This window comes from Choristoneura fumiferana, chromosome 11, assembly GCF_025370935.1.
Source record: "Choristoneura fumiferana chromosome 11, NRCan_CFum_1, whole genome shotgun sequence".
Classification (NCBI taxonomy): domain Eukaryota; kingdom Metazoa; phylum Arthropoda; class Insecta; order Lepidoptera; family Tortricidae; genus Choristoneura; species Choristoneura fumiferana.
This window is the reverse complement of record NC_133482.1, coordinates 16,993,812-17,008,169: the sequence shown is the minus strand read 5'-3', so window position 1 is coordinate 17,008,169 and position 14,358 is coordinate 16,993,812. Positions and strand designations below refer to the sequence as shown.

Here is a 14,358-nt window from a genome sequence, read left to right as displayed (position 1 = left end):
ACACACATTCGTTGCACAGACATAGCTATCAATGGTCGTGGGTAAGCAAAGTAATTGTTAATAGTTCATTGATATGGACCTTCGAAAGTAACGGCTGATTCAATAAATTTAAACCCTTCCTTTTCTAGAAAAATAAAGCACGAGAAATTTATATACAAAATCTCCCTGTGACTAAAGATTTTTAAGAAGAGCACGTTTCAAAATCTTGCAAAATCCCGGCCTAATATTAAACGCAAACCTTCAAGTCCGTAAAAGCAAAAGCGGCGCGTTATGTGATCCTTCAGAGGAATGGTACTTGAAATTAATCTCGACTTAACGCGTCTTTTCATGTCTTGCTGGCTCGGGTAGTAAAGGAATGTCTTCAATTCGCCGCCAAGCATGATATGGTTACGTGTTGCAAATGTTAACTAAGGCTTATTTGTTATCTTTCGTTTAAATGGGTTTTTTAAATCAATATTATGACTTCTTTGGATATTGTGGTAGTAGTTTGGATGAAGAACAATTATTCGAATGAGAGATCGCGTATAATTTCGCCGCTAGAGGCGCTAGTGTTGCGAGAGGTCTTCGAAATGTCAAATATCACTGTTTTTCAGTGAGCTACGCGGGTTTATTTATAATTAGAATTAGAATAATTTTATGAATATTTTGTAACACCTGAAATTAATTATGACAAATATGCGAAACCTTTGTTCTCCATTTTTCCCGAACAAAACGGGACTGACTATTTATGGCACGGTTTTAAGGTAAGTATAAAATATGATTTAAATGTAAATTTTGTTTTCACGCCCGTAATAACAAACTAACCAATCTACTTCAGGCAAGACCTTTGTCTACAGTGGCGCCAACTGGTGAGTGCGAAAACGGTAGCCCTTACTAACACCCTTTTTGGCTGTTAGGGCTGTTAGGGGTTATGGGCACTCGGCAGTTGGCAGTAACGTTGCTGTTACTAGCCCTTAGTAGGTAGCTGATTGGCGAAAGTCCTTTGCCCCACGCCTTTGGATATAAAAAAACTGGCTAAGTTCGAGTCGGACTCGCGCACCGAGGGTTCCGTACAAACCTGTAGATAGTAACTTTAAAATTATTAAAAATATTTTTATTATATGATGTAAGTAACTAAAAATTTACGGTTTTCGCAATTTTTCCTTTATCTGTGCTATAAACATTGTAAATAATATTTTGAAAATAATGATAGACTTTGTTCCTTGTAAAAACTATCATTCGAAGTAGCGGTGGTTTGACTTTTCGACTGGAAACTTGGTACAGATGTGTACTTGAGTTGACGATGAAAGTACATTCAAAAGGAACAGTGACCATGTTTTTTCTATTTGTTAACAAAAACCTATTTGTTGCCTATGCTACGTATAGTTTATGCAAGTGAAGCTGCATGCTAAGGCATATATATATGTCAGATTTGTAAAATTTTGTACACCATACAAACTAAATAACATGAGAAAAGTGTTTTGTTTTCATTTTACTTCATTGGCTCTTTCTCAATTTGTTGAAAATAACATTGTATTTACAGCAAACAAACGCTTCTAATTATGAGGTTGAATTGAACACGCTGCCGAGGAAACAAAACTTTTGAACTCATCGAATAATTACGAGTGTACCAAAAACAAGTTAACAAGCTATTCAGGTGTTTCGGTACTGACAAATTAATTCGTTATTATTTATGGACCCGTCCTCTTGCGAAGCAAATGTTTTTAATCATTGCTACGCTACTTTGCAAACAATTTAATTTCACTTCTCATGCTCGTGAAGTTCGTCTTTATGCTGGATCTAGGCGACATGAAATGACTTTTTATGCCAATTTATTGCTCTACTCACTAGACTCTAACCCCCTTATTCATAAACGACAATCAAACCTATTCTAGTTAAAATGCCGCTAAAATTCGTTTGTCCTTATCTGTCACTTCGACATTTGTATTTTTTAGAAAGGGACAAAGCATTTGTTAGTTAACAAAGGCTTGTCATATGAACTTTAAGTTTTATGAATAAGGGGGTAAGAGTCAAACTCGAGCATTAAACCCATCTTCCCCTCGACGTATCTATCCACCCTCGCCGTACCAGCTCGAGTGGCTATTATAATATGAACGACCTTTTTTATGTAATACCGTCGCCCATGGACACCTGCAACACCAAAAGAGTCTTTTAGGTAGGAATATGCTCTTTTTTTGAAAGCTTGAAGGTCGCATCGGTCCGGGAATACCGCAGGCGATAGTTCATTCCAGAGCTTTGTCTTGGGTAAAATGGATCGTTTTATGCTCTTGTTGTACAATCTACTATTACATTGCAACATGTAAACTTTGACAAAGCACACAAACATTTTAATTACCTATTCATTGACAAAGTTGCAAATATCATGTCCCCCTTTCCCTTGTTTTCTTTTTTAGTAACGACTGCGGGAGTCATAGACTGGGGGGCTACTACTAAATTTTAAAGTAGAATTTCGTATCGTACTATCCCTCTCACTCCCGTATTAAATAATGTTAGCGCAAGCGGGACGGCAAGATACGAAGTTCGAATTTTATACATAGGGCCTGAGCATGATCTAACATGCTCTTGGCAAGTTTTATGATTCACTAGTTTACCCGCGGCTTCGCACGGCTATTCGATATACCTATGGTAGATTCCCAAAATCGTGGTCTTCATTGAGGTTGTGTTAAGAACAACTGTCCAAAATGTCATTACTGTAAACCTAGCGATTTAAATTTCAAGATTACATCCCTATCCCGTGGGAATATCGGGATAAAAAGTAGCTTATGTGTTATTCCAGACGTCCAGCTACCTATATACCAAATTTCATGACTCTAAGCCCAGCTGTTGTTATTTCGAGATTGTATCCCTATCCCGTTGGAATATCGGGATAAAAAGTAGCTTATGTGTTATTCCAGTAGTCCAGGTATCTACGTACTAAATTTCATCCAAATCCATTTAGTAGTTTTTGCGTCAAAGAGTAACGAACATAAATCCAAACATCCATCCATCCATACAAATTCTCGTTATTAATATTATTAATAATTATTATATTATAGTGGGAAGTAGGATAAGTAGGAAGTCGAATTTATACTTTTGGGTCCTATGCACGACTCTATGTTGAGCGAATGAGGGCTAAAGGCAGGCAAAATATCGCAAGATAGCGTATTCGTGATATCACGCATAATTAATGGAGTAGACACATTAACTTATATATAAAGAACAGTTCTATCAGACCACATTTTTAATTTTCAATAATTTTTTATGGAATAATCGAGAAAAACTAACAAAAATGCAACGTTGCCAGCTAAGCAGGTAGATATAGATAAACGCTGTTATCTTGCCCTGTTTGTTTGTTTGTTTGGGTCAAAGCTTGGAAGCTAAATTTGACCCATTTCTTGTAGTCTGATTGACTTGAAATTTGGCATACAATAATCTTAATCATACAATAATCTGATTGTGAAATCCTGGTAGACCGGCCAGGATCGTCTCCGCAGACTGGAACTCCTCAACGGTTAATGGCATCGACTTGAAATTTTGAATGTTTATATTGTCCGCGTATTGAGTCTCAACATTTACTGGATAAGACTTAAGACTCAAAATTCTTTATACGTGAGTGGGTACAAGTCAACGGCCAAGTTAACTATAATAATAAAGAAATCGCAGTAAGGAACCTTAGACTTGGCACGACTTTGTCTAGATTTCATTACTTTTTAGAGATAAACAAGCAGCTCCATCGAGACTTGGCTAGTTTTTTACAGAATGTTTTTGGTGGGTCTCTTTGAGTGTTCCAAGTATCTACCGCCATCTGGCGAGCTAGTTGCGTTTAACGACACCTACCGTTAATGTAAGTTTAATTTCGAATTCGTGCGAAGCGTACTTGGAGCTGGGACTAGCATGGTTTAGTTTTTGGAACAATTTCAGTTTTTTACCAGACTGCTGTACGAGGGTTATGTTTATAAAAATTACACGTTGAAGACGTTTTTTAAGTCAAAACACTTTTAATAAAGGTACGAACCGACCCCGGGAAACTTTGCTTTCCAAACTAACTTTTCCTATCCTGTCATAAGATGTGCCAAAAGATACGACCGTTATAACCTAAAGAAACTTAGTGTGATAGATATTATGTCGTAAATGCAACACAGCGCGCTATTTCCCATTCCTGGCCCAACAGCAACTTAGCTTGGAACTTTACAGCGGTAGTAAAGTTGTACGCTGCATACATTATCGAATGAATTTCATAACCTTGTTTTCAGTTTGGTACGGGGTCAATTTTCTGGGTTCCTTACAGATGGGTGGCAAATGGAACCCTATCTGAGTTGAGAGCCCTAACTTTCAGACTGTTATTACGCTATCAATCAGATACTGTATGTTATGGTGTAGACTGTATATCCATAGGTCACTGGTACAAGTGTCCATGATATTTATTTATTTTATTTAAGTTTGTGTTTAGATGAAGATTCATGAAGATGACAAGTGAAACTAAAACATGACGTACTGTTGTATATCTACACTGGAACAGTACCCATTGGTTAGGTATCGTGCTAGCTCTGAGCGATAGGATCTCATAACGATCGCGCGGCGTCATGCTATTCTGGATTTATGACTTTTGTGATTGCGCAGAACTACTCGCAGTTTTGGACATTTTTATATTATATCGAAGATTGATGGATTGCTGGACGAAGTTTAATAAAGGATTTATAACGTCAATTTGAACAGTTCTTGAAGTTTACAACTGTCCCCTCATGGGCCACCAATTTATGCATTTGATACATAACGGAGCCTTGATTGAAGCCCAGATCGAATTTAAATACTTTAAACTAAAAATAAAAGTGACTTGATGTATCGTAATATATATAGTCGGTACAACAAGGTAGGGGTGGTGGTATTATGAACCGTCAAAAAAAAGTAAAGTGCCTAAAGTCAGCATAGTAGCAATATCACACACATTTACTACACTCTGCTAGTCTCAAATTAGGCGAACGGCTTTAACAGAAAAACTAGTCGAGTTAAAATTGGTCCACGCGCCGAGGGTTCAGTATAAATTTGGAGACATTTGTTTTTTGATTTGTCGGTGAATCTTGACATGAGATTAAGGCTGTGTCAGGTTTGCGTTGCAATTATAATGTTTCGAGGAAAGTACTTAGTAGTCGCACCTGTCAGGGTGGTGAAATAGGGCCCAGCATCGAATGCACAAAATTAGCAAACTAGTGTCGCTGTTAACTCCTAATTACACAGAGAGCTCGACTTGTACTGGAAATGTAGTCAGTTACTGTGTGAAGTGATAAACGTGATACATGCACTAATTTCGTTCGGTGTCATTAGTTGGAAGTGGTGTGTCTGACCTAGTGCTATAAACTGATACCAAATTTTGGATTGCGTTTCAGTTAAGACCGAAACCGAACATAGGAATAAGTAGTACTGTAATATTACTTGGAGTTTTAATAAAAAATTGCATTAGACATGCTTTCTTTTATTGATCCTGTTCGTTTGACTCCTCGGATACAATTGATCTTCTAGACTCTCTTGTGTTCGTTTTTTTTATTGTTATAGGGAGGCAAACGAATGGGAAATGATCACCACTGCCCATCAGTACCAACTACTCAAGGAGAGTCATTGGTCCGTATTTAAAAATTTTAAAGTGGAACTAGATTGGCAGTTTTAAACCGAAGAAACACGAACTAACTGTTACAGTACTTAATTAATTATGATAACTATACCTTTTAAAATCCACATTCAGTAACGGTAAAACACAATCCTAATATTATTGTAAATGCGAAAGTTTGTGAGTATGTGTGTGTGTATGTTTATTACTCCTTCACGCTGCAATGGCTTAACAGATTGGGATGATTTCTGGTATGTAGATAGCTGGTCGTCTAGAATAATATATATCCCGATAAGCCACGGGATCTTTCCGAAAAAAAGAAATCTAAAAAACCGGCCAAGAGCGTGTCGGACACGCCTGAAATAGGGTTCCGAAGCCATTATAAAAAAAATAAGTACTTAATATTTTTCGAAGGATTTCGTATTTTGTACGGAATATTCCAATTTTAGGTATATTTTATACCTTATGCTGCTATTTTCTCTTAAACTACTAATAATTCTCAATAAAACTTAATTGTTATAGTTTCTCTTGTAATTTTGATATACTTACTACCATTCTGAATTTTTCAAATTTTTCAATCCACTGGTTTAGATTTAGAGGGGGGGAGGGGGCGCACGATTTTAATGAAAATTTGCACTTTAAAGTTGAACATTTTGCAAACTAATGGTGATAATGACCTATCCAACAATACCTCACACTACAAGGTTGGATAAGAAAAAAAAACACCTCCACTTAACGTCTATGGGAGGTACTCTAAAAAAAATTATGTTTTATTTTACCACTTTGTCGGCATAGTTTACATATATATTCGTGCAAAATTACAGCTTTTTAGCATTGATAGTCCCTGAGCAAAGCCGCGGACGGACAGACAGACAGACATGGCGAAACCATAAGGGTTCTATTTTTGCCATTTTGGCTACGAAACCCTAAAAGGGCCCCCATGCCATGGTGCAGAACAGGCTGGCAGCATTCTCTCGTTAAATATCGATGGCAATTCGTTGAGACCAGGCGCTTTTTAGGTACTATACATAATGTAGGTACTTACATTTTTCACCCCCCTCTTGATCTGTCTAGTCCCCTTCCACCAGGTGACTTGAGCTTCGGGCCGCGATCCAGTGGTTTTACACTCCACTTCGTAGCTCCGGTCGGCTGAGAGCTGCCCGCTTTTGTTGAGGATGTTCACGGTGAGCGGTCGCACTGCAACCAACTAGTATGCTTAAGGTTGGCTACCGAGGGAAGCAGTCGTCTAGTGTTAGCATACAGTACATTACAATATGAGCTAACCATGCTAGGGATATATCTACTGGATCGAATCTAAAATGTGGAGATACGTAGAAGAACAAGGGTCACCGACATAGCCAAGCGAATTAGCTCGTTGAAGTGGCAATGGGCAGGCCATATAGCACGGAGAAGAGATGGGCGTTGGGGCTGAACAGTTCTTGAATGAAGACCACGGATCGTTCAGCGCAGCGTAGAACGTCCACCGACAAGATGGACGGATGACCAGGTTAAATGGCTTTACGGGTTAACGGGTTCATGGTCGGTGGATACAAGCCGCTTCCAACCGAAGCAACTGAAGGTCTATGGAAAGCGAGGCCTGTGTCCAACAGTGGACGTCCTACGTCGAAGATGATGATGATGATGATGACAACACAATACTATGACTCTTCATTAGACATTATTACATAGTAAGCAGTACAGAAAGCAAAGGAATCCCCACGGATATTGAGTAGAATCACGTAATCAATCAGCTCCTCCGCCACCATGCTGTTTCGAACTGCACCAGAATTCATCATGAGATATTGCGATTGCATCGCAGATATCCACAAAGTACTTAACGCATGTTTCAATAAATTATTTAGAATCAGTCTTATGGTTAATGGAAGCGATAAGGCCGCCGATGCTTACCTTGTAAATTCTCTCTGTTTTTTGTATCGCTTACTGTTTCTGGTGTACAATAAAGGGTCACTGTATTGTAGGTATTGTATTGATAACAAGGGAGATGCCGCGGCTAAGGGCTAATGTACAGTCGAGTTCATAAACTTGTGAGTAAAAATTTTTGCTCACAAGTTTAAGAAGTCGACTGTACAATACAGCATTCGCATATTCCTCGTTAAACTGCCGACGCATTCTCTCGCACCGTCCTTAATTAAGAGCGACGCGAACAGGCGAAAATAGTGCATCTCCGATATTCGGATGCATATTGGTGTCGTCATTGTTAAAACTTTAACTCGACACAGCAATAATGGCCTGTTTCTCCAATCATTGATACATTTTATGTGACAGATACCTGTGAAAAAAAAAACTAAAACAGAAGTGCGACAATGCTGGCTGAAAATCAGCGCTGGGTTGTTTTAATGTGTTCTATAATTGTTCTATCTCTTTTCCCTTTTTTTATAATTTACACGAGTACGAAACCTTTGATGTTTGTCTTGGCGCTAAACATGCAACTAAACAAAACAGTAAATACAAAATTGAAAAACAACAATATTTTCAAAACACATTCTCAAAGTGCAGCAAGGTAATATCAATATCTTCATTTTATTATTATGGCACCTCGGAGAGCACACTTATTTTTAATATCTAAAACAACTGCAACTCGTGTATGGTAAGAAACGCACTTCCTCTTATAGGGATTCTAGCTCTACGGACCATTGCAATGTTAGTTGCTAAGTGTTTTGCCGGTTTAACAGCGATTCGCACTTGGCTATAATGCTAGATCTGGATACATAGGTAGACGTATAGGAACGTTGGTTTGTAACATAAACCGATAGAGCTGAAACCCTCGCTACGAGTATACTCTAGCCAGGTAATCGTCGCGATCTTCGGAGAACTGTGCAGCAGCGGACGACATAATTATGATTACGACAAACTATCTGTTGCCCGCGACTCTATTTGCGTAGAATTAATTTATCGCGGGAACTATGCAATTTTATGGAATAAATACCATCCGATGTCCTTCCCCGGAACTCAAAGTATCTGTACAGCAAATTTTTTCTCAATGGGTTCAGCGTTTTATACGTGAAAAGGTAACAAACAAACAGACTTACAAACTCATCATCATATCCAGCCGTCGGACGTCCACGGACATAGGCCTCCCCCATAGATCTCCAGTTGCCTCGGTTGGAAGCGGCTTGCATCCATCGTGCATCCACGACTTTAACCAGTCTTCACTGCGGTCTTTACTTGAGAACTTTTCATCCCCAACGCTACCTGTTCTCCGAGGTATATGGCCTGCTCATTGCCACTTTAACGAGCTAATTCGCTTGGCTATATTGGCAACCTTTGTTCTTCTTCGTAGTATCTCCTCTAATTCGGTCCCGTAGAGAAACCTCGAGCATAGCACTGTCCATAGCTCGCTGGGCAACTCGGAGCCTATTTATAAGGCCTATAGTGAAGCACCACGTCTCGGGTCCATAATATGGATTATACTGTCATTGCTGGCAACACTAATTGGTCAAATACTAAAGGTTGATTAGTGGGATACTCACAGTTAATGTCCAGTATGAGAACCTTGGTCTGTGGCGGCGCGAGGTTAGTGTTGGCGGCTTGGCAGACCAGTCGCGCGTTCAGATGTTGCCGGCCTACGTTTGGGAACGTCAGGGTGTTGGCTGTCACGCCGTCAGCTCGCTGCTCGAAGGAGTCGTCTATCACTGTGTTCTCTAGGTACCAGGTCACGCGAGGTCTAGGGTCACCTAGGGACAAGAGATTGAACTTACAACATGTATGTATAACATCAAGCGAGTAAACATTCTTGTGCTCCGTTTCCACCAGAGACGTGCGAGGTTATGTTGCAAATTCAAACTCATTTATTTTGTCAACATAGGCGTTACGGACACAGCAAGACACCGTGCTACACAGTGCCTCCTCCCCGAGCTCGGACACAGCGCCGCTCGAGCAGACGCATTCAAGAGCCCGGTCAAGCAACACATTTACTTAATAATTTGTAATCAAAGTTATAATCAATGTATGTCGGCTGTCATTTACCTACACTTAAGAGTACGTGTCAATTGACTTTGCTGTACATTGTTGGCAATTATAATGTTGTTAGAAAGTTAACCAAGTCTGAATTTTAGTTTAATACTTAAATTAATGTCGTGGTTAAGTTACAGAAATACGTTACTTTAACCTCCCTTAATAAAAGCCTGGCTGCTAGTAACACAGTGTATAATTTTTCAGGATCCAAACTATTCAATATTTTTTTCATGGTTTCAACTTATCTTCATACTAGATTCCATTACGATCGGTGGAATATAAGTAACTTGATTTTTTTTATTGTCTACGGTTAACTATCGAATCTGTCTTGATAATTGTACATTGGTCAAAACTTATCAATAATTAATTGATCGTTATAAAGTTTATAAACTTTAATAAAATAATTATTAATATCATAATTAATTAATATCACTACGATTATAATGAAATGAAATCTATATACAAATTCTCATGTCAAATTTTGGCCAATCAAAAGGTGTTCAAATCGCCCACAATTTTCATGAAAAAACTACTAACAATTACATCAAAAACCCAAGTGTCAAATAAAATGTCCCATATTTAAACCATCCCCATAAGGCGAAACAAACAACAAACGGTTCCTGCGGCGAATTGCTGTCATACCTTTTTCACTTACAAACTGACATATTATATTCATAAAAATGCATATTTCCCACGGGGAAGCAAGAGGCAAGACTAAGCGGTGAAATCGTGTGACATTTAGCTATTCTTTGACTAAAGCAATGGTTTCTCCGTTGTTACTTATAACAAATTGAATCATGAGCCAGGGTGGAACCTTTGTGCTACTAATGTCATGATGAAATCTCATACTTTTGTCAAGGAAATCATAATGAAATTGATTATCAAAACGTTCCACCCCGTATGATTCAATTTGCTCGACCGTACAACAAAACACAATAAAAAAACATCATAAGACAATTGAGACCAATTTGACATAGTCCCAAACTAAGCAAAGCTAGTTACTATGAGTACCTACTAAATACGTATTGAACGTAAAAGATTCGAAAAAGAACATTCGTATTATTCATTCAAATATCTGCCCCGACCGGGAATCGAACCCTGGACCACAAGCTTCATAGTTAGGTGCTCTTACCTCCAAAAGCTTCACAGACGAGCTCCAAGGTATCCCCTTCGTTGTATGGCTGCAGCAGTCTCATCTGGTCCTTGGTTTTCGCGTCCAATATTATTGGCCGGTTGGATGGAGCTGGGAAAGAAGTTTAACAATATAATAATTATGTAGGTAGGTACATAAATAATCCCACAAATTTTACTTATCTTAATCCATACTAATATTATAAAGGAATGCAAAAGTGTGTGTGTTTGTATGTTTGTCCGTCTTTCACGTCGAAACGGAACGACGGGTCGACGTGATTTTTGCCATAGAAATAGTTCATGGGCCAGAGAGTGACATAGACTACTTTTTATCCCGGAAAAATGCACAGTTCCCGAGGGAACAGCGCGCGATAGCAGAATTCCACGCGGGCGAAGCCGCGGGCAAAAACTAGTAATATTATAAATGTGAAAGCTTGTGATATATGTGTGTGTAATCGCGAAGGAGCAACAAACATACGCACACACACACACACACACACACACACACACACACACACACACACACTTCACTCAGTCGCTCAGTCGCTCAGTCGCTCAGTCGCTCAGTCGCTCAGTCGCTCAGTCGCTCACTCGCTCAGTCGCTCAGTCGCTCAGTCGCTCACTCGCTCACTCACTCTCTCACTCACTCACTCACTAAGCCCGCCCGCCCGAAGCCCGCCCGCCCGAGCGCGCGAAACCGCCCGAGATTCGAAAATCGTAGTTCGTATCTTATTCTCACTCTCGTATTAAATAATATAGCATCAGAGGTACGGCAAGATACGAAGATAGAATAGTAGCCTCGTAATATCGGTTCGTTTATTGCGTGTGCTGAGGGCCTGCTCCGAAGTTCGAAAATCGAAGTTCGTACTGTACCGTCCCTCTCGCTCTCGTATTAAGTATCAGAGGGACCGAACGACACGAACTTTGATTTTCGAATTTCGTTGTAACCCTGCTGACAGTAACCACTGTTCAACGAGCGTTTAAAACGCGCAATGATCAGACAATTCTCTCGTGTTAGTCGTGCCCGAGCCGTTATATCCCTCAGCCACAAAAAGCGTCGAATCTCATTTCACAAATTTAATAAAAGAGTAAATTTATAACCCAACTAACGTTATAAAGACACGTTCTTCATTAAGAGTTCCATTTACAACGAGGAATTGAGTTGCTAAAAAGCTAATTTGATATTAATTGGCTTGAAAAACTCTTTGATGTATACAATTTATGAAGAAAATTAAATTATGTTGCGTACACGTTTGAAATACGTTTGAAACAGTGTTGTGTGTGATAAAGTGTTAATTGTAATTGCTTAGGGGAAATTGTTGGTTCAAATATCCTTTACTCTGGTCCATTAAAAAAAGCTATTTCAAGGGTTACTTTAACACAGGTTTTTGGATTTGGGTGATTATTTGAAACTCAACCTCGTAATCATTTTCGTAGGTCCTTTTTCAAATTTACCAATTTAAAACCTACTCTCGTATTATATGACCAATTCCACTTTTTGAAATATAATCCTCCACCATCTGACTACTACGAAATTCGAAAATCGAAGTTCGTGTTGTACCGTCTCTCTCACTCGAACTCGAATCGTAGTGAACAGAGGGGCTACTACGAAACTCGATAAACGAAGTTCGTATTGCACCTTACCCTTTCACTCGCGTATTTAACCCTTTGCCAGGCCCCTTAGAACTAGCGTGTCTTCATACGTACTTTATATACTGTTACAACCGTATTTAACGCCTTGTAAAAATGTATTTACGAAAGTCGGAGATGTTCCTTTAAACCAGAAATAAAAATGTGGGTTACGGTTATCCCATCGTCTGTCTAAGTAATTAACTGTCATACTCGATTTTGTCTTATTATATTCTTGATCAGGCGAAGGGATATATTCCTCCCACATCTTATTCTTCAGGGAAAGTCTTTAAAAGGAGATTTTACAGCTAGGTACATGAATTCGCTCTAGGTTGAACACAAAAACAGTTTTATTACTTACGCGAGTTTTTATGACACGACAAGACAATTTACCGGGCCATGGGAAGAATAGCTCCCGCACAGTTAAACTCTAATAAGGCCATGGGATAATGTCAACCCACATCCTAATTTTGGTCATACACAAAAATGCATGAATATTTAGCAATGTTTAAGATTACATTACCTTTCAACACTCAAAATCTATAAAATATCAAAAAATTGTTCGATCTATGTACTTCTGTTTCATAGAAATTAAGGAAAGTGTTCCAATTTCTCCGTAGTTTACTGAAATTAGAGTTCAAGTGAATCTAAACGGCTGCCAAAGATATATTATGCGATTTAAAAGCGTGTTGTGAATGAAGATAATAAAATACTATTTTCAGGGATCGACAAAATATTTTGTAGGAGGTTTGGAGTTAAAACCTGACTACGGTAACCGATATAAGATGTGGGAGGAATATATCCCTTCGCCTGGTAAAGGGTTAATGACATAAAGCGTCAGCGGGACTGCAACATACGAAGTTCGAGTTTTGCGGTTCGTAGTACATAAGGCCTGTTCCTTTTCGTAAATCTCGTGGTAAACGAATATAATTTCTTACATGAATTTCCACTACTCACAGGCGACCAGAAATCTTATTGTCATAAGCTGCGTCCACATTTGAATCATTCTGTCGTATCGTGATGAGTATCAAGTTCTTTAGCGTGGACGCAAAAACAGCGCGATCATGCGGCGCGCCGTATCTGATCACTCGGGATCGATGTTGATACGCGTATATTATACCCGCACACTCGCGATCGGATACGCGTATCAAGATCGGTAAGTATGCACGTGCTTTGATACTATATCACGATACGAAGTTATGGTTTGATACGCGATACGCCGTGATCGCTCTTGAGGCGGTTTTTCCCCAATCATCAAAGGGGATACGTATAACGTCCACACTTAATGATACGGCGTTATGATACGATACGCTGCTACGCCACGATTAGTATGGACGCATTTTTTCACGCAACGATGCTAGTGATACGGTGTGCCCAAAGTGAGCGTCCATACTTAGGATACGCGAGCTCGATACGATACGCGTGATCGTGATTGGCAAAATGATACAAATGTGGACCCAGCTTTAACGAACTCAGAATCACGATCATTTTCGTCTCTTCTTTCTACTACACGATGTAGGATGAGAGGTAGAAAGAAATGGTGGATGTTATTATGCACGATCACCAGAACATTAAACAATACGGCCAAGGGTCAAATCACTAACCGCCGCGGCTTTTTCTCTAGTCTCCAGTGTAAAAAAAGCCAAGAGCGTGTCGGACACGCCCAAAATAGGGTTCCGGAGCCATTACGAAAAAAAACAAGTAAGTAATATTATGTGCGTTTTAACACAATTAAAACACTTACTACAGTCTTAAAATCTATTACCAGAAAAAGAGCGTATCTTCACGGCACTTACGTCCTTTTGTTGAGAAGCGCAGTTTTTCGGCAATAACTCAAAAACGTTATATCCGATCATGTTGAAACCAATTTTCGTTGAAAGTATTTATTAACCGTTACCATATTTTTTTCATATTTTTTAGACAAAGGGTTTACAAGGGAGCGATTATTTCCGGAAATCTTCACTTAATCAAAAAAGTTTTTGAGAAACCTTACTATCTTTTCAAAAGATCTGTCGAACTATGCGCCACACGTTGATGCGAGT

General features: G+C 39.1%; 1 protein-coding gene across 1 annotated transcript in view; it reads right to left on the bottom strand.

Annotated features, from left to right (window-relative positions):
• LOC141432873 (neural cell adhesion molecule 2-like) overlaps window positions 1-14,358 on the bottom strand; it is a 141,338-nt gene that overhangs the window by 28,294 nt on the left and 98,686 nt on the right. Inside the window, exons 4-6 of the mRNA XM_074094683.1 lie at window positions 10,689-10,799; window positions 9,073-9,276; window positions 6,627-6,778 (exon numbers count right to left, since the gene is read on the bottom strand). Of these exons, the coding sequence (XP_073950784.1) occupies window positions 6,627-6,778; window positions 9,073-9,276; window positions 10,689-10,799 (467 nt within the window). The remainder of the gene's footprint in view (window positions 1-6,626; window positions 6,779-9,072; window positions 9,277-10,688; window positions 10,800-14,358) is intronic.